Source organism: Brassica rapa, chromosome A09, assembly GCF_000309985.2.
Source record: "Brassica rapa cultivar Chiifu-401-42 chromosome A09, CAAS_Brap_v3.01, whole genome shotgun sequence".
Lineage (NCBI taxonomy): Eukaryota > Viridiplantae > Streptophyta > Magnoliopsida > Brassicales > Brassicaceae > Brassica > Brassica rapa.
In genome coordinates this window covers 16,512,806-16,537,314 of record NC_024803.2, presented here as the reverse complement: position 1 = coordinate 16,537,314, position 24,509 = coordinate 16,512,806, and the positions used below count along the sequence as shown (strand labels likewise).

At 35.6% G+C, this 24,509-nt stretch overlaps 4 protein-coding genes and 2 long non-coding RNA genes across 8 annotated transcripts; 3 read left to right on the top strand and 3 right to left on the bottom strand.

The window, feature by feature from the left end:
- Positions 1-10: 10 nt before the first annotated feature.
- LOC103849580 lies at positions 11-7,426 on the top strand. 2 transcript variants are annotated; one of them, XM_033280487.1, is made up of 4 exons: positions 11-2,972; positions 3,388-4,233; positions 4,486-6,162; positions 6,261-7,426. In XM_033280487.1, exons 2-4 carry the CDS (start codon positions 3,388-3,390, stop codon positions 6,933-6,935), a joined length of 3,198 nt encoding a protein of 1,065 aa, XP_033136378.1. In that variant the 5' UTR covers positions 11-2,972; the 3' UTR covers positions 6,936-7,426. The 2 variants fall into 2 exon arrangements, with proteins under 2 accessions (XP_033136378.1, XP_033136377.1); XM_033280486.1 differs by lacking the exon at positions 11-2,972 and having other exon boundaries at positions 2,979-4,233.
- A 296-nt stretch (positions 7,427-7,722) lies between these two features.
- On the top strand, positions 7,723-8,283 carry LOC117128343. Its single transcript, XR_004451642.1, has 2 exons — positions 7,723-7,870; positions 7,952-8,283. It is a non-coding gene; the product is annotated as an uncharacterized LOC117128343 (long non-coding RNA).
- LOC117128330 (B3 domain-containing protein REM10-like) lies at positions 8,215-13,180 on the bottom strand. Of its 2 annotated transcripts, XM_033280554.1 has the most exons (4): positions 11,029-13,180; positions 10,881-10,943; positions 10,440-10,802; positions 8,215-10,287 (listed from the first exon to the last, which is right to left on the bottom strand). In XM_033280554.1, exons 1-4 carry the CDS (start codon positions 11,161-11,163, stop codon positions 10,030-10,032), a joined length of 819 nt encoding a protein of 272 aa, XP_033136445.1. In that variant the 5' UTR covers positions 11,164-13,180; the 3' UTR covers positions 8,215-10,029. The 2 variants fall into 2 exon arrangements, with proteins under 2 accessions (XP_033136445.1, XP_033136446.1); XM_033280555.1 differs by having other exon boundaries at positions 10,881-13,180.
- On the top strand, positions 9,071-9,527 carry LOC117127710 (uncharacterized protein At4g04775-like). Its single transcript, XM_033278344.1, has 2 exons — positions 9,071-9,238; positions 9,309-9,527. The coding sequence occupies exons 1-2, from the start codon at positions 9,071-9,073 to the stop codon at positions 9,525-9,527; spliced, it is 387 nt and encodes a 128-aa protein (XP_033134235.1).
- LOC117127709 lies at positions 12,885-15,058 on the bottom strand. Its single transcript, XM_033278343.1, has 5 exons — positions 14,695-15,058; positions 14,514-14,605; positions 13,479-14,351; positions 13,239-13,354; positions 12,885-13,143 (listed from the first exon to the last, which is right to left on the bottom strand). Exons 1-5 carry the CDS (start codon positions 15,056-15,058, stop codon positions 12,885-12,887), a joined length of 1,704 nt encoding a protein of 567 aa, XP_033134234.1.
- A 6,193-nt stretch (positions 15,059-21,251) lies between these two features.
- On the bottom strand, positions 21,252-23,455 carry LOC117128351. The gene is made up of 2 exons (XR_004451654.1): positions 23,240-23,455; positions 21,252-22,954 (listed from the first exon to the last, which is right to left on the bottom strand). It is a non-coding gene; the product is annotated as an uncharacterized LOC117128351 (long non-coding RNA).
- Positions 23,456-24,509: the final 1,054 nt, after the last annotated feature.

The window sequence follows — 24,509 nt, the reverse complement described above, 5'->3', positions numbered from 1 at the left end:
AATTTAAATTTTTCAAAAGATAAAATGCTATTTTGGTCATTTTAGTTTTTGAGTGCTATTTTTGTGATATAAACTTAGAAAGGTGCTATTTTGGAGATTTGCCCTTTTTTATTCCATATTATTAATATATAGTGATTTTTATTTATTTTTGTTACTAGATAGTGATTTTTTAATACATTTAACTTTTTATTAGTTTTTTACTTACTGCTATATTTCAAGTTAAGTACAATAAACTATATTATTATTTGATTTATATATTTTGTATATAACACATTTTAAATTAATTTATATTATACTTTTGACATCTATCCTTTTAGTATTTTACAGAATTTAGAAATAAAAATTCTGTTCTGTTCAAATAATGCAGCTCTATTGTTTTAGTAATTTTTATGCATAGTAGCATATATCATATTATTTAAGAAAATTTATAATTTAAATTTGATTTTTCTTTAATATTCTAAATGAATTACCAAAACTTCAAAGTTTACTAATAACATGTTTTTAAATAGTATATGAACTAAAGTTTATTATATACTATTATATTTTGTATTTAAACATTTTTAAACAATATATTGTTGATAGTTTTAAAACAATTTTACGTCAATCCATTCAATCTGGTGATTAGAAAAGATATTACATAGTTTACGAATAAATTTATTTTTAGATAATATATAGTTATAGATATAAGAGTTTAGCCTATGTTAATAAATTTATTTTTGTAAACAATATTATATAGTTTACAAATTATAACTCATTTTAATGATGAGTGCTAATTTATTAAAATTAAACATTTAAAATATATATATATATTTTACTTATTTATTACAATTTGTAGACCAAAAAGACAAGCCAAATTACATATTAGAAGACGCCAAAAATATATTAATTATAATGTTCATACTACAAAATACAACTCTATTATATCGTATTGGACATTCTTGTGTAATTCCAATAGCAATTACAATTTTGCAGGAAGTTATGTATTTCAGATAAGAACGTGGTAAGCAATGTAAGAATATCTATCTATATAGTCAATGATATAAAATTTGTATTAAGAAGTTAGCTAACTATACTATTAGAAGTTTTGTAGGTAAGACAACTGTAATTTCGTATGAATTTCTTATGCTTTGTATGAATGATATTGTTTTGGTTGCACTCGCAGACCTAATAATTTTACAAAAAAAGTATGTACATATATTATCAATTCAAACAACATTAGAATAAATTTTTTTTATATTTATGAAATATTTAATAATTAACGGAATATTAATTTAAATATATTATAACTTTGTAATACTGGTGAATGTATGTCCTTGCTTAAAATCACATGTTTTACAGTGATATCTCACATGCAACACATTCCTCAAAGAATCCACCAACTTCAGGAAGTAATTTCAGTGCGCCCTATCACGGTTTGTATAAGAAGTGTTTGGGACATCAGAAAACACCAAGCGGATAATACTAAAATTTGCATCGGCTTCATGTGCTACGACCACCACATAAGCCTTTTATTAAAACTTTAACATATACATATATATGTGTTCCCAATCCAACATATTTGGTTTAAAATACTCACTACTTACTTAATTGGTTCGGCACATCAAAATTTGTTCACATTCAGGGACAACTATTTAGAAGGTCGGTTCACCGGAAACATTCAGCCAAATGATCCAAAAAATTTAACCGAGGAAGATATATTTGAATTTTCAGGATTTTCTGTCATACATAATTCACGACATCGAAAAATCACCCAACTGCCGTATTACATTCAGATCGATCAAAAGACAATAACATCGAAAGTTACAGACATTGGTCCAATATTTTCAGTTCACAATTTCTCTCCTCAGAATTACAAAATCTATTGTGCTTAGCCACTACACCCACCTACTTACCAGGCAAGTAAGTCAGCCCAATATCAATTAAACAAATATGGATGTTCATTCTAACTCATAATCAATATGCAGATGTCGTCGGTCAGATACTCATAATACAAAAAATAAATCCGTACTACCCAGAATTCAATATTGATGCCACAATTGGTCTACGACTGAACATGTAAGTCTAACACAGTAGGTAAAACGAAATCATAATTCTCTTCATACATACACCTCTATCTCAGGTCGACAATTGTTAAACTCATACTGCGCGACAAGCAAGCGGCAGATTTTAGCATCCTACAAAACAAGAAGAATAGGAAATTTAAAGTTGTTATCATCACAAGCATAATTCCTATACTTTTCCAAGGTAAATAATTTTGTTAAACACATCAAAACATAATACATATCTAATTTTTTTTTATCAACAGAACAATAATATTCAATATTTTTCAGGCAAACTACTACTCAGTTCATCACCAGCAACAAAATTTCTAATTCAACAAATCAATTGATTACATAAAGCATTTCAAAAGGCGAATAAGAAATCATGCAGAAGCATGCAGGAAAGAGTGACTTTAATTCATGCATCATCCATATTATTATGAGAAAATTACTAGAATGTTACGCATTTTATGGTTTATTACTAGAATGTTGTACATCTTTGTTTTATTACTAGAATGTTTTCTCTTTCCTAGTAATTTACAATAAGGGGCTTTTGTTATGTTTTATTTTCTGAAACTAATTTTAAAGATCAAAGCCACATCAGTTATTAAAAATCCACATCACATCAGTTATTTTCTGAAACCAAACCGTCTCTATCACTATCACTATCATACATACGGTTTTGTCAAAAAAAAAAAAAAAGAACACGAAGAACTGTGTTGTGTCGAAGAAGGAACCGCAAACCGAAATCCTCTCACCCTTCGAAACCCTCGTCGACATTGTTCTTTACTTCTTCGAACTCTCTCTAACTCTCTGTCGTTGAACTCTCTATAACTCTCTGTCGTTGAACTCTGTCTCGTCGGAGTTTTTAGAAACCGTCGTCTGTACGAAATCGCCTTCACCGCATTCTCATCAACGAGTTCATCTTTTCCGGTAAGATGTCGCGACGTTATATATTTTATTTTGGTTGATTTTGTGGGTCAGTTATATATTGAGGCTGTGACATGGGTGTGTCGAGGTTTTTGTTGCGACTGAGTTAGGGTTATGTTGACTGTGCTATGGGTTTGTCGAGGATTTTGTTGTGTCTGAGTTAGGGTTATGTTGCGGCTGAGATATGTGATTGTCTAGACTTTTGTTGTGTCTGAATTAGGGCTTTTTGTTGTGGCTGAGTTATGGTTATGTTATAACTGAGTAATTATTATGTTATGGCTGAGTTATGGTTATGTTATAACTGAGTAATTATTATGTTATGGCTGAGTTATATATATGACCTAATATATTTTAATATTATGATATGGCTGTGTTATTTTTATGTTGTGGCTGATTTATTGTTGTGTTATATGATCAGATGGATGTTAGTCAAGTCGAACCACGTGATTACCCTCCAAGACTTTACCCTTCTAACCTAGAAGGTAAAGATATCAATCATAATTTCCGTGCAGGACATTTCCCCCACATTAAAGAAACAATAGGACTCGATGTGTGGGAAGAACTGGTGAACTCTCCCATTGGAGTAGTTGCTAGGCTACTTTCACGCGAAAGCATTTGGTCTGGTAGGACCGTACACTATCTGCTATGTAGACAGCTGCGAGTGCATAAAAAGGAGATATGGTCTGTTGTGGTTGATGATGTTATCAGGTTTAGCTTGCTCGAGTTTGGTGAGATCACTGGGTTAAACACAGGTCCATTGCCAACAGAAAGTTTTGAACCTGATCAATACAAAGAGTTTTGGGAGGAGTTGAAGGTGCCGCTTGGGATGGGACCCAAGTATGATGAGCTGAAGGCAGCATTAGAGTTCTGTCCTGGTTGGAGTTTTGAAAAGCGTAAGTGGTTGGGGATGTTATTTCTTCAAGCCATGGGACTGTACTGTTTGCATCACAATTCAAGGATACCCTTTCAAAGTGCAATAAGGGTATTCGACGATGAAGCCATGAGGTCGTATCCATGGGGTCGGACTGCATACGAAGTTCTTGTTGACTCTCTGAAAACACTGTCTCCAGATGGAAAGTCATACACAGTAAGCGGCATGAAGGACGTTTTATTGGTTTGGGCGTATGAGTCCATCGTCTGTTTCGGTGAGAAGTTTGGGAGAGTGGTCAACAATGAAGACGTTCCTCTTTTGCGATGGGGTGGAAGGCGTACACGTTCAAGTTTTGATACTGTCTTGTCTGACGAAATCAAAGATCATGGCGAGGTAATGTTTAACTGCTACTTATACGACTGAGTTAACAGCTACTTAATGGTTGAGTTTATTTTATATTGTTGCCGAATTAGTCTATTTGATGGCTGAGTTTATTTTATATTGTGACCGAATTAATTTATTTGATGGCTTGGTTTTGTGTTATTTGATGGCTGAGTTTATTTTATATTGTGACCGAATTAATTTATTTGATGGCTTGGTTTTGTGTTATTTGATGGCTGAGTTTATGATAAACTGGTGTTGCAGGTCCGTTTGAGGAGAATGGTTATGAAGGAGTCAATTGAAGAGATGTTTCCTGTATGGTCGGATGAACCTGACGACCCACAACTCGTTAGGTTGGTAGAAGACATACACGCAGGTAGATACGTGAAAGGTTTCTGGGAAGTACAGAGGGATGAGCAGGGGAAGGGGAATGAGAAGAAGAAGAAGAAGAAAACGAAGGGAGTTTCATCAGAAGCTGAGCCATCAACAAAGAAGCAGAAGAAAGAAGCTGCTGAAACGAGAAAGGGTTCTAGCGAGGAGGAAGCTGTATTGGACAAAGCGACTCTGACGAATCTTGTGAGTGCTCTGCAGAATATTTCAGCAAAATTTGACGCTTACGATTTTGACCGGAACCGGCCAGTGATGGACGAGAAGACCCTAGATAACGTGGTGAAAGCTGTAGTGCAGCAGAGTCTGAAAGTTTTGGGGGAAAGGAAAATTCCCGACAACGATGCTAAACTCTCCTCCGCCGGCGTAGAAAAATCTTTATCGGTGACATCATCACCTCGTAGGAGGTCGCCACCGGAAAAGTCGGACAAAAGTCCAGTGGTAGAACCGCAGGCCCAGGAGGAGAAGTCTGTAAAAACTCCAGTGACAGAACCGCGGCAGCAGAAAAAGCCTGTCAAAAGTCCAGAGCCGCCGCAGCAGAAAGAGAAGGCTGTCAAAAGTCCGGTGCCGCCGCAGCGGAAGGAGAAGGCTGTCAAAAGTCCGGTGCCGGCGCAGCAGAAACAGCAGAAGTCAGTCAAAAGTCCAGCGTTAGCTGAGACCCCTGCAAAGAAGAATTCGGAGCTTGAGAAGGATACAGTGGTGAGAAGGATTTTGGGTGATGATTTTAATGAAATTGATTTCATCAGTGTTTCTCCTGCAAAGATTACTAAGGATGCTAAGGATGGTAAGGATGCCAACGTTCCAGCCTATGGACGCGGCTTACGGGGCAAGGCCAAGCGTACTGTTACTGTAAAGGATGAGGCTATCGAGGATAAGAAAAAAGCACAGCGGGCAGAGGCTGCGTTGAAGAGGAAGGAGAAGCAAGAGGCTAAGAAAAAAGAGAACGAGGAGAAGAAACAGAAGAGAAAAGCGGCTGAGTTACAAAAGAAACAAGAGGCTGGGTTACAGAAGAAAAAGAAGGAAGACGAGGCTGAGTTACCGAAAAAAAAGAAGGAAAAAGAGGCTGAGTTACCGAAGAAGAAGAAAGAAGAAGAGGCTGAGTTACAGCGGTCTGAGGAATGTGTTGTGACCAACGACGAAGTTCTTGCGGAAGATAACGCATTGGCGGCGGAGTCTGATGTCGAGCCAGCTGAATTGATTAGATCTTCCGTGATAAAGGAACTTCGGGAGAAATCAGTTAAGTTATCTCCACAAGGGTTTTCATTGACGAACCTTGATTCAGCACCAGATTTTCCGTACATTGGAGACAATGGACAGACGACTTGCATGAGGAAGAACATTACGCCTTCATCAGTAATATACGACCCTTGCGCACCTGTTGATCCGGCGCGACTGGAAAAACTGAAGCAACACATTAAGGCAATTCCACCCAAACCACCAGCACCTAAAGATAAACCAGAAGAACCCTCAGCTGATCATGAGAGTGACTTCTACAGCATACTCATGCATGAAAGACCGTGGCCTGACAAAGAATATGGATGGGTGTTTGATAATGTAAGTCTTTATTAAGGCTGACTTATATATTCTATAAAGGCTGACTTATATATTTAATTCATTATATTACGGCTGACTTATTATTTTTCTTTGTCTAGCATATCGCTGCGTATATGAACGTCCTCATACAAAGGTCCATGCGAGATCCCACTCCATTCTGGTCCAAGCGGATTGGTTTCATAGACCCTTGGTTGTTAAGTTCTTGGGCTTCCCTCGATTACAGGCAGTTCAGGATGAAACCTGCTTCGTTCAAGTTCAAAGACTGTGGTTATGAAGCGTTGGTAAACGGGAGATTCCCCGAAGAATTTACAACAAACTTGAAGTGGTATGCAGATGTGGATCACGTGTACGGATGTCTTCAAACCGGCGGTAATCACTGGGTGGCGTTTCACGTGGATCTGATCAAGGAGAAGATAGATTGCTACGATCCAATCTATGGAGAGTCAACACCCGAAAGTGAGCAAAAAATGCTAAATGCTTTTAGACCTCTACTGGAGATGCTTCCCTGGATGTTGAATGAGCTTATTCCTGCCGATCTCCGAAAGCATTCTAGGAAGAGGTTCGCATTCAGACGGAGGAGCAAAAGATACATTCCACAAAACAACATGTCAGGTGATTGTGGGGTTTATTCGTTGAAGTTTGTGGAGTGTCTAGCGCTTGGTGTAACTTTTGATGGCATAAACGATAGTAATATTCAAGGGTTACGGGTGAAGATGGCAGCAGATATCCTCGAGGAAGGAGGAAATGTTGGAATGAACAATTTGTTTTCATAATGAAACTGTGTTTGTTTGTGAACCTGTGTTTGTTGTTATGTTAACTATTTGACTTTGGATAACTGCTGTAATAACTCAGTCGTATCGATTAGTAATACTCAGCCAGTACTCATTGATAACTCAGTCATACCTCAAACATACCCTAGAATCAAAATAATTAATAATTTTTCATTCGAATGTTATATATAAAGTCCAATTATCAAAATAATTAATAATAACTCAATGTGTGAGCATGATCTTTGTTGACTATACGAGTTTGGAATCGATTATAATCTTGAGGTATATGTTGTCTCTTACGAGTACCTAAAACTCTAGGCAGTGATATGAGGTGTGAGCATGATTCAAAACACGTAAACTGTTATTGTGTTATTTATTATGAATTTGTGATATTTATCATATCTTGTGGTTCGTACATCATAAATCATAACCCTAAACAATCTTATTCGGAACCCAAACCCTAAATAACTAAACCCTATACCCTAAACGGCAAACAACAAATCAGCCGTAAAGGTCTTAATAACTCAGCCTGTTAGTGTAAGTTAATATTTACATATGGCGCGAAAATTTTAGATATTTTATCTCGCGACCTTTAATATTCTATACTTTCCCTATATATAGCCCCCTTCTCTTGCACCTTCTCACTAGAAAACCTAAACAATATCTCTATATCGCCTTACAAAGTTATGATTGTTCCTGGTTATTCAGAAAGGTTAGAGAACAGAGTCAATGAGATACTAAACTCTGAAAATCGTGAAAACCTTCCCGTTCTATACCCTGGCCAGGGTGTCTTGCTTGACAGCGTAATCTGGTTTAAATTTCTAAGCGATCTCTCCCTGGCCATCCCGTCGATTTTAGCAGAAGGATGGGTTCATGATTGGCCGACATGGCGCGCCATTCCCGATCATTTTAAGGAACGCTGGTTTCTTCAACTCGCTGTAAGGACAACATCTTTGAATTGTTTTTGATATTAGACATAATAACAGCACTTACATTTGGAAATTGGTTTTTTGTTGTAGCGCAAACGCACGTGGGCACGAAGATATAATTTTCAAGTTTGGACAAATTTTAATCTGGTGGCCAGAACGGTGTTTCGTTGTCAGATGCGCCTCTTGAAGAGGAGGTGGGCACATGGGGGTGAGAAGCCTGCGTGGATGCTAACTAGAGTTTGGCGTGATCTTGTCCACATGTTTGAAGAATTTGGTCCTGATAATTTTGGTTTTAGAAATTGATTTGTTGTTTTTGTTTGTATTCAGCCGTCAAGTTTTTGTAAAGTTGTTTAACTCAGCCGTTAAGTTTCTATAAAGTTGTTTAACTCAGCCATTAAGTTTCTATTAAGTTGTTTAACTCAGCCGTTTAGTTTCTATAAAGTTGTTTAACTCAGCCGTTAAGGTTTTATAAAGTTGTTTAACTCAGCCGGAATTGTTTGCGTCAAACGTCAGTGTTTCAGTTAAGTAACTCAGCCGTAATACGAATTAAGATACTAATAACTCAGCCTTATATTGTAAAAATACAAAGCCATAGTTAACGCTATTTTCAATGTATTATTATGGCCGCCATTACTTAATCGAGACCAGTATTAGAGTCCTTTATTCTCTTATTATTATACGTGCGAGAAATTCCATCGTCATTGAGAATATCGAGACTCATTATTATGGCCGTCATTACATTATCGAGACTACTATTATTAGAGACCTTTATTCTCTTATTATTATGTGCATGAGAAATTTCGTTTGCATTGAGAATATCGAGACTCATTATTATACGGCTGGCACGCATGTATCGGATTATTTACATAATCGAGGTATTGTTATTTTTAATGTAACTCAGTCAATACGTCTACGTTAACTCAGCCAAAATATAGACGCTAACACAGCCGTAATACGAATTCAACTTAAGTGTTTGATAAAATAATAAAGAACCTTTCGTATTTCTTGATTTGATTGAGTATTCGTCATAATTAAAGTGCATCACGTGTGTGGAAAAATACGGCTCAAACCTAATATCGAGGCATTTAATAGTTTATTAATTTAAATTATTCCTCTTTATTTGAATTTTTTTAAAAAAATGATTTTATATTACTACCACTATTGTTTTAACTTTGTCTTTCACACCAATTTCTCTTTCATTCAAAGAAAATGTCTTCTTCATCATCTGTGTCTGGTAACACTTACTTTCACCGCCGGCATGTGGAAAGAGGAACGCCGAAACAGTGTTGGTGTGGTGAACCCGCTGAATTATGTACATCTGCATCACGGGCTAATCCAGGAAGACTGTACTATTGCTGTCGCAAAGGATATATTAAGGTTTGATTTTTAATTTTATTCATTATACTGTCAATGTGATACTAAGAGCTGGGCATGTTGGTGAAATCAGAGACATTTATTCAAATGGGCGGACGAGTGCTTGGTGGAAGAGGTAGAAGATATGAAATCGGTGATGAGTGACATGACCAAAGGCATATCAGATCTGAGAGTAGACGTTGGTCGGTTGGAGAAAGAACTCGGTAAAGCGGAAAAGATGAAGTGTTTGATGTTTCCAGTGGTGGTTTGTGGGTTTGGTATGGCCATATTTTGGCACTATTTCTTTGCGTAGTCATGTGTTGTAATCATAATTTAGACGCAATGTTTTTAGTAACTCAGCTATTACGTTCAATGCAACTCAGCCAGTACGTTAATTAATTCATAATCAAACAATAACCCAGCCATAATACGAGTATTCGTCAGTCATAACGTTTTAATAACTCAGTTATAACGTTCACTGCAATTCAGCCGTTACGTTAATTAAGTCACTATCAAACAATAACCCAGCCATAATATGAGTATTCGTCAGTCATAATGTTTTAATAACTCAGTTATAACGTTCACTGCATCTCAGCCGTTACGTTAATTAAGTCATAATCAAACAATAACCCAGCCATTATATGAGTATTCGTCAGTCATAATAAGATAGTAACTCAGCTATAACGTTCAGTGGAAGTCAGTCATAATCAAACAATAACATAAACAATAACTCAACCATAATATGAATATTAGTCAGCCATAAAAAGAGACATACATAAATTTCTGGTTCGACATACATAAGTTTAGGTTCAAAATCACTCTTCCCTTTCCGGACATACACACATTAGTGGAGTAGTTTTCCCATCTCCAACCACATTGAACACAAATAAGTCTCCTATGGCGCATCTGTTAGCACGACAGAACTTTCTCCAGCCTCTTCTGATGTAATACATGCCGTCTGCTTCGCTAAATCGCAAACTCACAGTCCATGAATTTCCCTCTTTGTTGACAAGTATTATCTCTTGGCATTGTTTGTTCAAAGCAGTACAAGTCGTAGCTCCCTCAGGAAGATACTGCAAACACAGAACGTAAAGACACAGAACAGATCAAACCATATGTTAATAACTAACTAAATACTGCAAACACAGAACATAAAGACACTGAACAGATCAAACCATATGTTAATAACTAACTAAATATGGTCTATAACTGAAAATCGACTCACAAGTTTGTCTTCTTTTAGATTCGAAGCAGTGACCTGAGCCTGAAAACAATAGTCAAATGAGAAAGAAGGAGCATCATCCGCATCAGCTTCTTCCTTGATGATGTGAGGATGTGTATACTGAATCTCACAACAGCTAGGACCAAATGGTGTGACATGAAACACCATATCTCCTTCGTGTTTGAAGATGACAATGTCACCGATTTGAAGGTCATGTGCTGTGGTGAAATCTTTCCAACCTCCGGTGAGTCTCCTGCCTTCTTGTATCACTTCCCAAGTTTGATCTGTAGCGTCCGATCTTAGTTTCCATGTTTTCCAGTTTGTCTTCCCTTCTATGTGCTGTGAGAAGAAGCCAAGTGGTATTGTCTGCAGGTCAGAAAAGCCAAAGTTAAGCAAACTCTAAAATAGGAACATATACACATGAGAAATAGAGAGTGTGTCTACCACGCCACTGTGGAAATCGGGAAGCAGAGGCTTCAAGAAATGAGGTTTGTGCGAATTAGGCATCTGCAAACAAGAAAAGAATGGGAAGAAAACATCATCGAACCTAAGCTGAATCCACAAATCTGCAAAAGAGAGGCTTCGGTTTTACCTTCGTATCGAGACGCTTCGAAATCGCCTGTCGTCGAGAGCTTTTTTTTTTTTTCGCGTTGGGACGAAAATGATTTCTTTTTTTTTTCCTTGTGTAAAGTAAATAATGCCGGAAAATATAACTCAGCCGTAACATTGTTAATAATTAATAATGCCGAAGAATAAAACTCAGCCGTAACATTGTTAATAATTAATAATACCGAAAACTAAACCTCAGTCGTAAAATTGTTAATATTTAATGATGTCGAAAAATAAAAGTTGGCCAAAAGAGTCATACATAATTTAACTCAGTGTCGAGTTATGTCAGCCATAAGATGAAAATAAGTCAGCCATAAGATGAAAATAACTCAGCCATAAGATGAAAATAAGTCAGCCATAAAAACAGAATATATAATTTTTTGTTCGACATACATAATGGCATAGCAAAAAACATAAAAAAGATAAGATTCTGATGCAGAGACATCTTCACCACTTACTTGTGTCCCTAAACAGGCTTATCGGTTCAAAATCACGAAAGAACAAGGAAATCTCTTTGATCCAGAAACAGCGCTCACACATGTTGTCGTCCTTAGTCACATCAATGTGCCATAGGCAGAGACATTGTCGGTCCACAACATTTGCACATTGGCAAAGGTAGAAGGACGGAACATAAGTAGAAGTGAACATGGCCTTAATTTGACGGAACTCGTCAGTATGCCTCAAACCCCATCCCCATTTCGCATCTCGAACAAGTTTCCCGACCCTGTCAACAGTTGCTCTTGGAATTCTCCGAAAATACTGCGCATCACCGTAAAAGATTGCTTGAGTCATAGCGTGTGTATACACTGCACGCTCATATTCTGCATCTGCTGCACGCTTGAGGAGAGAAATGCCATAATCTTGCTCATCGTATGAGTAGAAAAACTGTACACCCTTTACATAAATTGTGCTTGGATTGTTCTCAGCGTAGCAAGTTTTCAACAACTGAGATGGCATAATGAGACCCCATGGAAAGGATAACACATCGAAATAATGGTATACCCTACGCATCTCTGCTAACGCCTTCATCGACCTGGACGATGCTCTGAGGCGGTAGAGATCTTGGAAGGAGTTACGGGCAACACGTTCAACCACCATTGCCTGAAGATCTTCAGGCAATTCAAGCAGAGGGAAATATTCCATTTTCTATGAGAGGACAGTTGTGTAAAAGATAGAGAGTTGAAGATGTGTAATTGTTTGAGAAGTACCTTATTTATCTGCAGTTAACGGTTGTAGTTTCGTATCGCGGCGTTTCTTATTTCTTATTTTGAGCGGGAATTTAATCCATAACTCAGCCGTGTATTACAATAACTCAGCCTTAGTTGACTTCGCGACGTTTCGTGTTTCTAGCGGGGAAGTTTTTTTCAACTGCGTTTGAATAAAAGAGCTGACATTAGAAATCACGACAATTATTAGGCGTGTGAGTAACATTATCTCAGCCAATGAAGATTAATTTCTCTTAATTTAATTCGCTACTTTCGTATTCCACTTTATAATCAATAATTACGTAGGGGCTATTACGTAACGTAGGGCAATTAAGTACGGACATTTCGTTTTTCGATGTCTGTGTCTCTCTTGAGTAATGGGAAGCGGGCAAATCAATGAAAATAAAAACCCAACCACAATACAAAATTTGAAAAACATTAACGCAGCCGTCATAGAACATTAAAACAAAAAAACCAGCCGTATTACAACACAAAACCCAGCCGTATTACAATTAATAATCCAGCCGTTGTGCAAATCAATGAAAATAAAACCCAGCCGTATTACAACACAAAACCCAGCCGTATTACAACACAAAACCCAGCCGTATTACAAAACAACATGAAAAGCAATTGCTTATATCGGACAAGTTCTCGCATTATGTCCACTTTGACTGCAACGAGAACATATGTGCTCTTTCCTAGGACGTTTGTTTGCAAGTGCAACTTCTAAAGCAGATTTCATCCTATTTTTTTTAGGTCTTCCCGGTTGTTGACGAATAAACGGTGGAAAGCACTGTACGTTAGCCACGTTATCTGGAACAGGTAGCGCTGAGTCAACCGGCATGACCGATTCAGCGTATGCGCTAGCTAAATAAGTGCTTTTATAGTAAGGACTGCACAGTGATATACGAGAAACATTTCTTCCTCTGCAGCTGCGATTGCGTGTACACATGGTATTTTCTCGACATCGAAACGCCGACATGTGCACTTTCGCTCAACCAAATTAACAACATTCAAAGACTCGCCAGCAGCGCCATATTTAACTTCAGTGTGATGGTCATCAATCCTTTGAACCGTCCAATCCCGGGAGGCACTTACACGTCCCTATTAACAAAACCCAATATTCGTGAAACGGCTTACTTATTATTTATAAAGCTGGCTTATGCAATATAACGACTGACTTATTAGATTTAAAGACTGACTTATTTTACTGTTACGACTGACTTACTTGTAATAGTTTCTCCACACCGCGCGTGAGTGTGGTTGACTGCGATCTGGCATCCACTCTTCGTTCAGCAAACCATCTGGTCATCATAACCCGTATCGATTCCAATATTCGAACAATGTTAAGACCTCTAGCATGCGATAATGCTCTGTTCATTGATTCCGCTATGTTCGTAGTCATCAAATTGTACCTCTCGCCCGGGAAATAAACACGTGTCCACAGTCTGACATCAGCTCTTTCGAGGTAGCCGTGGAGATCAGGATTAAGTGCTTCAATCTCCTCGAAAATCATATCAAAGTCAGACATTCTAAAACATCTCGCCGCTTTCTTCACCAGCCGAAATACATCTTTTCCTTTGTACCGTCCCAATATGTTTTTATACAAATGATAGGTGCATATTCCACGAGCAGCTAACGGATACACATTTGTAATTGCTTTCCCTATCGAGTTATGCCTATCTGATATTATCGCAAGACCCTCCTGGTCAGGAATCAACACTTTTAGTTGCGTAAAAAACCAATTCCACGAATCATCATTTTCAGTGTCAACCACTGCGAAGGCTATTGGAAAAATCTGAAAGTTACCATCCTGAGCTAGTGCTGTGAGTAGCGTCCCTTTATATTTACCATTAAGAAACGTACCGTCGACGACAACAACTTTGCGCATGAAAGGAAACCCATTAACGCTCGCACCAAACGCAAGAAACACATACATGAATCTTCCAAGCTCATCGATTTGAAGACGCGTAACTGTATTCGGATTTGCCCTTCTTATCATGTATAAGTAAGAAGGCAAGAGTTCAAAACCACACTCAGGTGTGCCCTCATCGATTTCCCTTGCACATTTAAGCGTCCGGTGTGATTTCCAATATTCCATCTGCTCACATGAAAAAACAATTTACATAACTCAGCCACATCATATCATTAAGACGGTCACAACGTAAACATAACTCAACCATAGTTTTGTAACTCAGCCATTTCTAACATAAAATAACCCAGCCTATACTCTACCATAACTCAGCCGTTGTAACATAATTACCTTTACACCAAACTGCTTAGTGATAGCTATTCCGACACTCTCAGGGCGAACGGCCGGACCAACGTCGCCGAGAAAGTTCTTGTACAACTCTCCTAAAATATCCGGTGTTGCATTTCGAGATCGATTAGAACGCTCAGTTACAGAACATGCATGATCCGAGTCGTAAATACGAATATAAAACTGCGGGGACAATCCTTCGGTAGATGCACGAACTCTCCATGTACATCCATCAACCAACACTTAACAACGTATGTTGTCAGGTTTGATATTTCTACATCAAAATCAAATTGATGCCTCACTGTAAAAAGTTTCAGTCGTCTCTTCAAATGCTTTTTAGTCAAGTATCGTTGTCCTACCGCAAGGTCTAACGACGACATCTCCAACTTCAAAACCTCCAGATTCCCTTTAGATTCGCTCATCAAGAAGTTCTGATATCTCTTCTTGGAAGGTAGCGTTGGTGAATCTTCGTCTTCTTCGATAGGAGACTCACCGTATGTGCTGAAGTTATCATCTTCAGATGACGCACCGTCCGAGTCATCGAACATATCAAATCGACTTTCAAATTCATCATCTTCTTCGTTTTCTTTGCCTATTTCATCTTCTCCGGCTACGTCGTGTATTTCAACGTTACTAAAGCAGTCATTCTCAATTTCATCTTGTTCATCCTCCAAACTGCAACCATCGTAACTCCCATTCTCTATAGACTCAACTTCTAAAGCTTCTTCTTCTAAAGCTTCTTCTTCTGAAGCGTCTTCTTCTGAAGCTTCTTCTTCTGAAGCTTCTTCTTCTGAAGCTTCTACGTCTGAGCTGTCATCCTTTTTCTCTGTAATCTCCACACAGAGACGTAGTTGTTCGCTTTTCTTTAAGCTTAGAAAACATTGCAATTGTCGAGTGTTGGACACGTAAACTGGTGGAGTGTTGTGCGCCATTGTTTTCAATGTTTTATTCGAAAACATGTAGCTAAGCAGAATATGAACCTTCAAATCATTCAAACCGTAATCGTCGATGACAGACTTTGTGAAATCTTCAAGTTTAGTTTTCTCACCTAAATGAAGAACTCTACACCCTCTACTGTCGACGTTGAATACATATCGTTTTTTCATAATCCATTTACCGGAAACAATAATAACGGGATCCATTACCATATGAGAAAGATGAAGAGGATAGATAACTGAGATGATGAAGAAGAAAAGAAAGGCTGTGTAATCATTCAAAAATAAGATGAAGAAGACAACTGAAAGGTCTCGTAACTCAGTTGTAAATTGGGCGACCGTTAATGATGACATGTCAAATCCGAGTTGATGACATGGCAGATGACATGGAACATCGATTAATCAGCCGACAAACAAATCAGTAACTCAGCCAAAATAAGTCAGCCATCATGTTTACACTTTGTCAGCCGATACATGGAAACATTCTAGTAATTAATCTTTTGACGGTAAGTCAGCCGCAATAAGGATGAACAACCATATGTCAGCCGTATCGTTACGTAAATCAGCCATCAAACGAGAACATTCTAGTAATTAATCTTTCGCTCATACGTCAGCCGCAAAGCAGCTGAGTTTACTGTTTATCCATGCTTTAACGGCTGACTAATACAAACCCAGTCGTAACAGCATCCCATAACTCAGCCGTGGCTTCAATAACCCAGCCCATCCATGTTCCTTTACTCAGCTGAAAAAAAGTTTCTCAGCCGTTTCTTAACCACGACTCAGCCAAATTTTCCAGAAATCAAACCGCCGATGTATAAGTCAGCCGTCATTTGTATCATTAAGTCAGCCGTGATCACATAACTCAGCCGGATTTCTGTAAATCACTTGTATCGGCAAGCTGACTTATAGTTTTAAGTCAGCCACTTTCTCTTAAGTCAGTCGTATGTATTAAGTCAGCCGTAACGTAAAGATAAATCGGCCGTAACTACGTATCTATCGCTTAACAGCTGACTTAATGAAAATACGGACGCGAATTCCTCCGTGGTGCTGGTTTTTTGCCTACGTGGCAGCGAAAAGTAATGGCATTCTCGTAAATTCGTTTTTTCTCATAACGTAAAAAAAGGGTACGCTTGGTATCGAAAATATTCTAGTAATAAAAAAAAGATCTGTATCATTCTAGTCAATACACCTAAAATATGTAACATTCTAGTAAACTTCCCTATTATTATTTTCTTTCCCACACAGTTTGATACCTAGATTTATTTGCATTTTAAACATTTTTTTCATTGCTTTTTTTTTTAAATCTTACTTCTCTGTAAAATCTTAAACTCAACTTCTGTCTTTCGAACTTTACTAAGCAATTTAAATATATAGAGAATAAAAGTTTACATGAGATTGTTCACAGACTTATGCTAAAAGATATGATTTATATCTATCGTTTAAATTTTCAATCTCAAACATATTAAAACTCAACATTTTCCGCGCGTAGTGCGGACGAAGTCTCTAGTTAATATAAAGAAGACCATTCTCTCATTCTCCTTCATCCACGTCACTAAATAGTGTCATGAGAGAACGACACGTGTCGTGCTCACGAGATTGGAAAACTCGATTTCGTTTTTTGACCGAAAATGTAGCAAAGCTTGTCCCGTTAGGCGCATTCTCTTTGTAAACGTAGTCGACTTCCATTCCTAGGGTTCTTAGTCCTCTGAGAAATCTGATTAGTTCTACCATCAATGGTGTTTTGAAATTCTCAGGGAGAAGAGTTATCGTGAGTTATCGTTGCATCTAACTCGGTTCGTGCTGTGTCGTTTCGTTTCCGGTTCATCTCCTCACAAGCGTTACAAGTTTCATTTATTAAACGTCATTAAGGAAATCTTAACTCTTTTGATCCGCTGCTACCACAATTACTCATTCAATGGTTCTTATTCCTCATCCAAGCGGTGGATTTCCACCTATAAAAAAGGTAAGGCCCTCATCCCTTGAGAATCATCCTCACAATTTCAGTAGCATTCAAAATCTATTTGTCAGTATAATGGCTAACTCCTCTGTTCTATTTGCTGATTTGAAGGCTGGACTTTTATCCTCCACCATCGAGCTGCGGCTGCTAAGATTCTGGGAAGCTACAAACGGCGGTGGGGAGTTGATGGGTGTGGATAAGCACCTCCTCGACGCTCAGGTATTATGTCCTTAAAACTCATGAACAGCTTAGTTTTGAAACAAAATCCAGTGTATAATCTCAAAATTTTGTATCCTAAATGTTTATTTTAAATCTTTGACAGAGTATTTCAGTTCCGTTTATTGATCATGCCTCCTGCAGCTCATGTTAATATAATTGTATCGAAGTAGTACTCTTTTCATTGGGTATGGCTTGCTTATTGTTTGTCTTTTTTTTTTTATTAATTAACAATAGAATAGTTTAAATCTGCGAGTTGATTCTTTTGATGATCGCTTTCAAAAAGACTTACAGAAGCCACTAATTAATGCAGACAAGGATGAACTATAAGGATGAAAGGGGATAATCACGAGCTGTACTGCTAATGACTGTTGTAAGTTCAATAAATAGGAAGAAATTGTCCTTGCATATTGGTTTCAATTTAGTAAACTGTTTATTTGTTTGATATAGGCCGTGGTCACCATGTTCTAACTTCAAGAAATACAGACACGTTCGATCTCCGGGATTGAAATTAGGTTGGAAATGGGCAAAGAAGGAAGTTATATGGAGTGTGGTAGGAGCACAAGCAACAACAAGGTGAACCAAGAGATTTTGGTATTATGAATCTATCCTGGTAGCTGAGATGATTTGTAACGATATGTGTTAAGTGTTGTTTGATATTTAGTTGTTCAAAGTACAATGGAAAATTTAGCGTATTGTTTGTAAGAAGATCCAACTGTCATAGATTTCCACCCGTGGACTCCTTATAACCAGTAGATTGGTAATTACTGCAAAGGCGGTATCCTAGCAATGCCACTACCTCTTTTCAAAGCAGTTTTAGCGATGCTTCCTGCTTGAACCAGAAACATAACCGTCCGCGTAGCGAGATTCATCACTCTCATGGGCCCTGGTCCAGGCTACACTCGATGACCAGCTCTTAGCTGAAGATGTTTGCTCACCGCCAAGCACGTGTTTTGGAGCGTGCACAGATTTGTGATCAGAATACTGCTGAGCTCTTTCCTGATGATAACGACAATATTTATGAGGCTGAGGAGACTTATGAGGTAACATTATTGCAATCATTTTTCTTTGGTTTTTGTGACTGTTCCTTGAAGCAAGTAATGTTTCTTTGGACAACTCAATTTTGTCCTGACTAAGGTCATTCTGATGTAATTAAATCATTGTAGGATGATGGGGACCAGATTGAAGATTTTAGTCATGACAGAGAGAAAGATGAAGGATACTTTGCTGCTGATGGGAACTTTGTAGATATGTTAGTATTAGAGACAAGAAAGTCAAGGTGGAGATCAAACATTGGTTTAATGTTTTAGGATCGTGAGCAAGTTGCAAAACTTGAATAGACTCAGCAATTGCAAGGCTGGAAGTGAGCACACGGCTTGAAGACTCTATCAGTATACAATAGATAAGGTCATTTGTATTGCAATCCAGTGGTCGGTTACTACTACTTTATGTGTCAAAAAAGCATAGGACATGCCAACTTCTGACTATAAAGGGATATTAGATTTCCACCCGCACAACCGTACGGATATATATTTTCACATTTATATATAGATATTTGTTTTACATAATTATTATATATTTTTATTGTTACTCACATATTTAAATGTTTGTATAATTTTGTCAAATATAATAATTTTATAGTTTTCATGCTGTAAATTAAAATCATCACATATATATGTTGCTTATTATATATTTGTCCTATAGAATTTGCGTTTGATTACTAAACTATATTTTTTAATGCATGAAATAACATATGTGAAAACAATTTTGTATTTAATTTATTATAATCATGATCCGTAATTTAAATCGCTAGATTTTTTAGTAATTTTTTTAATGTTTATTAATTTTATATAATGAATTACTGTATATTAAAAAGTTTAAGATAAGATAAATTTTTATACATGTATTATATAGTTTACTAATATTAACCCGTTCTACCAACATATTATATTTTTAGCATAAATATATTATATTTATGAAAATAAAATATGTGAACTTATCAATTTAAAATAATTTTAACATATTTTTTTCAATATAACGTTTTTATTTTAAAATTATAGATATTATTATAAAATTGATAAAATAAGATATAATTTTATTCTTTTAGGGGAAATTGCCACTAATACCACTTTTCTAGTACCACTTTTCAACTTTACACTAACCAATTTTACCATCAAAATTTTAATAGTTAATGTACCATTATACCCTTATCTAATCAAACATAAACATATGTCTTCTCCAACAAGAATTTTCAAAATCTCCAAATAGATCGACGGCTCCAGCGAGAGATTCGACGATTCCGGCGAGATTCGACGATTCCGGCGAGATTTGACGACTCCGGCGATTTCCCCGGCGATATTTGATGATTCCGACGACGTTGACGTCCGACGAGATTTGGCGAAGACTACAAGCTTAAACGAACATAACAATCTCTCTTCACGAACGCGTAAAAAAGGTCAGAGGATAATAGATAGTGATTTTCGTCTCGTTTCTGTAATTTTTGCTTAGTTTCTCAAGATCGATCGGTTTCTGGGAAGGAGACGAAGTTTTTCTCATGAAATTTTCAAATCTCAGATTTATAAAACCTTATAAATTTTTATTGATGAGGAACATAGTGTTATGTATTTTTTTTATTTATATATCTTGTTGATCATTCCTTCTCTAATCCACATGTTCTTATAATCAGAATTATGGCGATCGAATTCTGTTCTATACGTGGAGACTGGAAACTAATAAATGAAATTCATTGGGATTTCATAGTCGATGATGAAAGGGGATCTTCTCTAGTATGATTCTTGAAGATATCAGCTACAATGATTTGATTGGGGTTGTTTTAGAAGATTTTGGAATCGATGTCTCACCTTCCAAGTTAAACAGTATAAATCTTAGCTATGTCTCACCTTCAAAGTTAAACTTTAGTTCAAAAGAGTTTCCTTCCGTATTTATTAGGAATGATCGTCAAATAGCATCATATCTGAACAAATTTCAAGAGAATGGAGGCCTTCGTCTATGTGTAACCATTAAGGTAACAACATGGAACTCCTTGTTAAGGTTTTCGTTTATGATAGTTATCAATTAGTTATTTTACAAGATAGTATGTAGTACTCAAGATTTGCTTATTGCTGGAAGTATGCCATAGTAATACATATTACAACTTTTACACTTATAAGACCTTATAAATATAATGATGTCATTTGGAGATTCACTATTAGCTTTATGTTTTTTGTTAATGTTTCAGAGAAGAACTCATTTATCATCAAGGATTGTGTCAAATACGATTCAGACATGGGATGATTTTTTAATTACTCATGATTTGCATATTGCTGGAAATAGTAACCCCCTTGAGGTATTTATTATAATTTTATATTTATAAGGCTTTATAAAAGAAACTGTAAAATAATATATATATTTAGCCTTATGTTTTTATGTTTTCAGAGGGAAGCACAATATTCAAGAAGATTGGAGTTGCAGAAAGAGAGAGAAGACACGTGTTTTTATATGTAATATATATGTTCTTGACACATATAAGAGAAACAAGACACATGTCTTTCTGTAATATATATGTGTAACACGTGTTCTTATAAGTGATTGTAAGCTGTAAATCATTTGTACTTTACATTTACTCTAGTTTCTTTTTTAAGAAAATTAGTAACAAGCATCTTCATGTATTTATATCACTGATTTTACTTTTTAAACTTTTTATCATTAATTTTCATAATGCTTTCTAAAATCTTATTATAAGATATATAAGGGGTTATAAGTTATTTATCAGCCTTTACATATCATTTTTTGTGTTTAAATTTCATCTCTGAGTTTATATAATACTTTATAAACTAGTATATCTGAATTTTACGAAGGTTTATAAGTGATTTTTAATAAATTTTAATACATTATTGTTTATGAATCCATAGATAATGCATATAAATGTTTTAATCATCTCTTGCGAATAATTATTTATAGGCGATGTAATCTGTAAACAAATTATTTAGAAACTATTATTTTAAGCTTTATACATTAAAATTTACAAGGCCTTATAAAATATATTAAATTTTATACCCTTATATCAAAGTTGCAGAGTTGGCTTGTTAATACATTCTTCTCTCTCATCTTCTTCAGACATCTCTTAATTAGGATGTTGTCGCGTCCAAGGGCTCAGACCATACTTGTAGATGGAGCTCTTAGGGAAGACGAGCCGCTGATTCCACTTCCTTCATTTGAGATCTTGGTGCTTCTCACATTCTCTTCTCCATCCACAGGAGTTAAGATAAGTAGTAGTATTTATAAAACTAAACCATGAAATGAGCTTGTTTGATTCTGATCACAAGCATGGTCTCTGTACAGTCTACAGAGAGGGTTGAGGCAGTATATCCCTTGCTGAAGGACGTGGGTCTTTCACCAGATATGCCTTTTTGTGTTGATTGTGTTTTTGAGGGACTTTAGAAAAATTAACTTGTAAGCCATTATAAATCAATTTATAAACATTTATAAATCATTTTTGAGTTCTTATACTTTGACCAAAAAAAAAGTTCTTTATACTTATTCTGCCTAGTATTCCTCACAAGACTTCTCAAGTTCACACATTTATATGTTTTTATAGACATATGCGATCAACTCTTGTTTAAAAACTTCTTTATAAAGACTTATAAATCGTCAAGTTGTACTTTTAACAATATCCTAAATCCAGAATTATAATTCTGTAAAAATGCAGTGTCCAACAAAGCCTTATTTGCTTTTTGGATAACAGAAGGAAGCAAATCCTAAAATTACTTGAACTCTTATTTAAAAATTTTTTTTGTAAAGACTTATAAATCGTCGAGTTGTACTTTTAACAATATACAAAAATCCAGATTTATATTTTATAAAGGTCTAAAAAAATTGGAACAAATTTAACTTTTAGTAAATAACTGCATGATTAATGTTGTAGAGAGAAACTCACACACATTCTAAGACTGAATTGAACAACATTAAAGAGTTGACGAAGTCGGTTGTTTAGAACATATTCATATAAATTCTTTTTATAAATATTTTATAAACTCTTATAAATTATTTACATAACTTTATTAACCCTAGAAAATTATTTTATTAACTTTTATAACTTGTTTAATAAGCTTTTCTAAATGGTTATAGACTCTTATAATTGATTTAAGATCTCCAATTGATTTCTAAACCTGTATATACCTCTATAAACCTTATAAATTATATACATACCCCTTATAAATGATTTATAAAATTTTATAATTTTTGTAATAAACATTTATAAATAGTTTATATACTTTATGAATTATTTTATAAGCCTTTATAGATAGTTTATAGACTCTTACAAATAATTTGTAAACCTTTATAAAAGGTTTATAAAATTTATAAATTGTTTTTAATAAAAATTTATAAATGATTTATAAACTCTTATCAATTATTTATATCTCCTTATAAAGATTATTTTACAAGTCTTTATAAATTGTTATAGCTTCTTATAAATGATTTAAGAGACTTTCTAAGTGATTCATAAACCAATAAACCTTATAAATTGTATGCATATCCTTTATAAATTGTTTATAAACTTTCATAACATTTTTATAAACAATTATAAATGGTTTATAGACTTTATTAATTGTTTTATAAACCTTTATAAAAAGATTATAAACTTTACAAATTGTTTTACAAACTTTTATAAATGATTTATAAACTCTTATTTGCTCTTCATCTTTCCTTTGCTCTTCATTTTTATCTTCTTTCATGTGTTATTGCCTTATATCATACGTTGCAAAATGTAAATTCACAAATTTTTGTTCCCATTAGCTTTTTTCATTTTATATCTTTGTTGAGCTGTCAAGATCCATGTTATCAAGATCATGAGGTCTTGGGTTCACGAAATGTTTGTATTCCTCAGAGAATCCAAACACTGTATTAACCACAAGATGTAACAAAGAATAAACAACGTTTTATAAGCCTCTACAAATCTCTAATTTATAATTTTATAAACTCCTATAAAACTACATTTATAATCTCTTATAAACACTTCACATTATTGACAAAGACGCCGATTGGATAATCACTTTTGGATTGTCTACTGGTTCTGTTCCAGCTTCATAAATCCTCAGAGGCAATCTCAAAGATGTGCAATTCATTGCTATCTAACTGCAAGACGAAATAAAAAGATGATGTTAACTTTTAATCATGGTCTAAAAATACCTTATCCAATCATAATGTTCATGTATTTCGATAACAGCCTTACAAAGAATATATGATAATAAAAGACGAGACTTTTCAAATTCACACATTTATATGTTTTTTTATAGAAATATATGATCAACTCCGGTTTACAACCTTTATTTATAAAACCTTGGATTGCATTGAGTTGTACTATCGACAATATCCTACACTCCAGATTTATAAGAGGTTATAATTCTTTAAAATGCAATGTTCACTATCCGAAAATCTTTCTCCTAACTAGAACTATTCAAATGACAAGTCTAAATCAACCTTATTTGTTTTTTGGATAACAGAGGAACGAAAATCCTAAAATTACTTGAACCCAAATTTATAAAGGTTTATAATTTTTCAAAAATTCAATGTTTACTATTGAAACTCTTTCCCTTAGATCGACATGTTCTAAACCTACCTTCGTTGACTTTCTTTGAACAAAAAAAAAATACACAAAGTAGCTGCTTCCACCTCATCTGGTTCCCTTGACCATCTCAATCCACAATACTCGCCTGCTGCAACTTGCGTCTTCTTCGACGTAGCAAGAACTTTCTACAAATCCAACTGTGACAATGGCCTAGGTACCTGACAAACAAAATGATAGCAACTCACAACATCAACACTTGCAAATTTGGTGAATGCAACAGCATTGTACATTTTCATATGAAACTTAGAGGACATGGTCTCCAT

What these genes read in the sequence shown, in the direction of transcription:
- LOC117127710 (XM_033278344.1), top strand. Translation starts at nt 9,071, where the DNA reads ATGTCTTCTTCATCATCTGTGTCTGGTAACACTTACTTTCACCGCCGG. An exon ending in GTCGCAAAGGATATATTAAG is followed by an intron (nt 9,239 to 9,308) that starts GTTTGATTTTTA and finishes TGGTGAAATCAG; the next exon opens with AGACATTTATTCAAATGGGC.
- LOC103849580 (XM_033280487.1), top strand. Translation starts at nt 3,388, where the DNA reads ATGGATGTTAGTCAAGTCGAACCACGTGATTACCCTCCAAGACTTTAC. An exon ending in AAATCAAAGATCATGGCGAG is followed by an intron (nt 4,234 to 4,485) that starts GTAATGTTTAAC and finishes CTGGTGTTGCAG; the next exon opens with GTCCGTTTGAGGAGAATGGT. An exon ending in ATGGATGGGTGTTTGATAAT is followed by an intron (nt 6,163 to 6,260) that starts GTAAGTCTTTAT and finishes TTCTTTGTCTAG; the next exon opens with CATATCGCTGCGTATATGAA.
- LOC117128330 (XM_033280554.1), bottom strand. Translation starts at nt 11,163, where the DNA reads ATGTTACGGCTGAGTTATATTTTCCGGCATTATTTACTTTACACAAGG. An exon ending in CGAAGCGTCTCGATACGAAG is followed by an intron (nt 10,944 to 11,028) that starts GTAAAACCGAAG and finishes TCTTGTTTGCAG; the next exon opens with ATGCCTAATTCGCACAAACC. An exon ending in CCGATTTCCACAGTGGCGTG is followed by an intron (nt 10,803 to 10,880) that starts GTAGACACACTC and finishes TCTGACCTGCAG; the next exon opens with ACAATACCACTTGGCTTCTT.
- LOC117127709 (XM_033278343.1), bottom strand. Translation starts at nt 15,058, where the DNA reads ATGTTCGATGACTCGGACGGTGCGTCATCTGAAGATGATAACTTCAGC. An exon ending in CTAAGCAGTTTGGTGTAAAG is followed by an intron (nt 14,352 to 14,513) that starts GTAATTATGTTA and finishes TCATGTGAGCAG; the next exon opens with ATGGAATATTGGAAATCACA. An exon ending in GTTAATTTGGTTGAGCGAAA is followed by an intron (nt 13,144 to 13,238) that starts GTGCACATGTCG and finishes ATCACTGTGCAG; the next exon opens with TCCTTACTATAAAAGCACTT.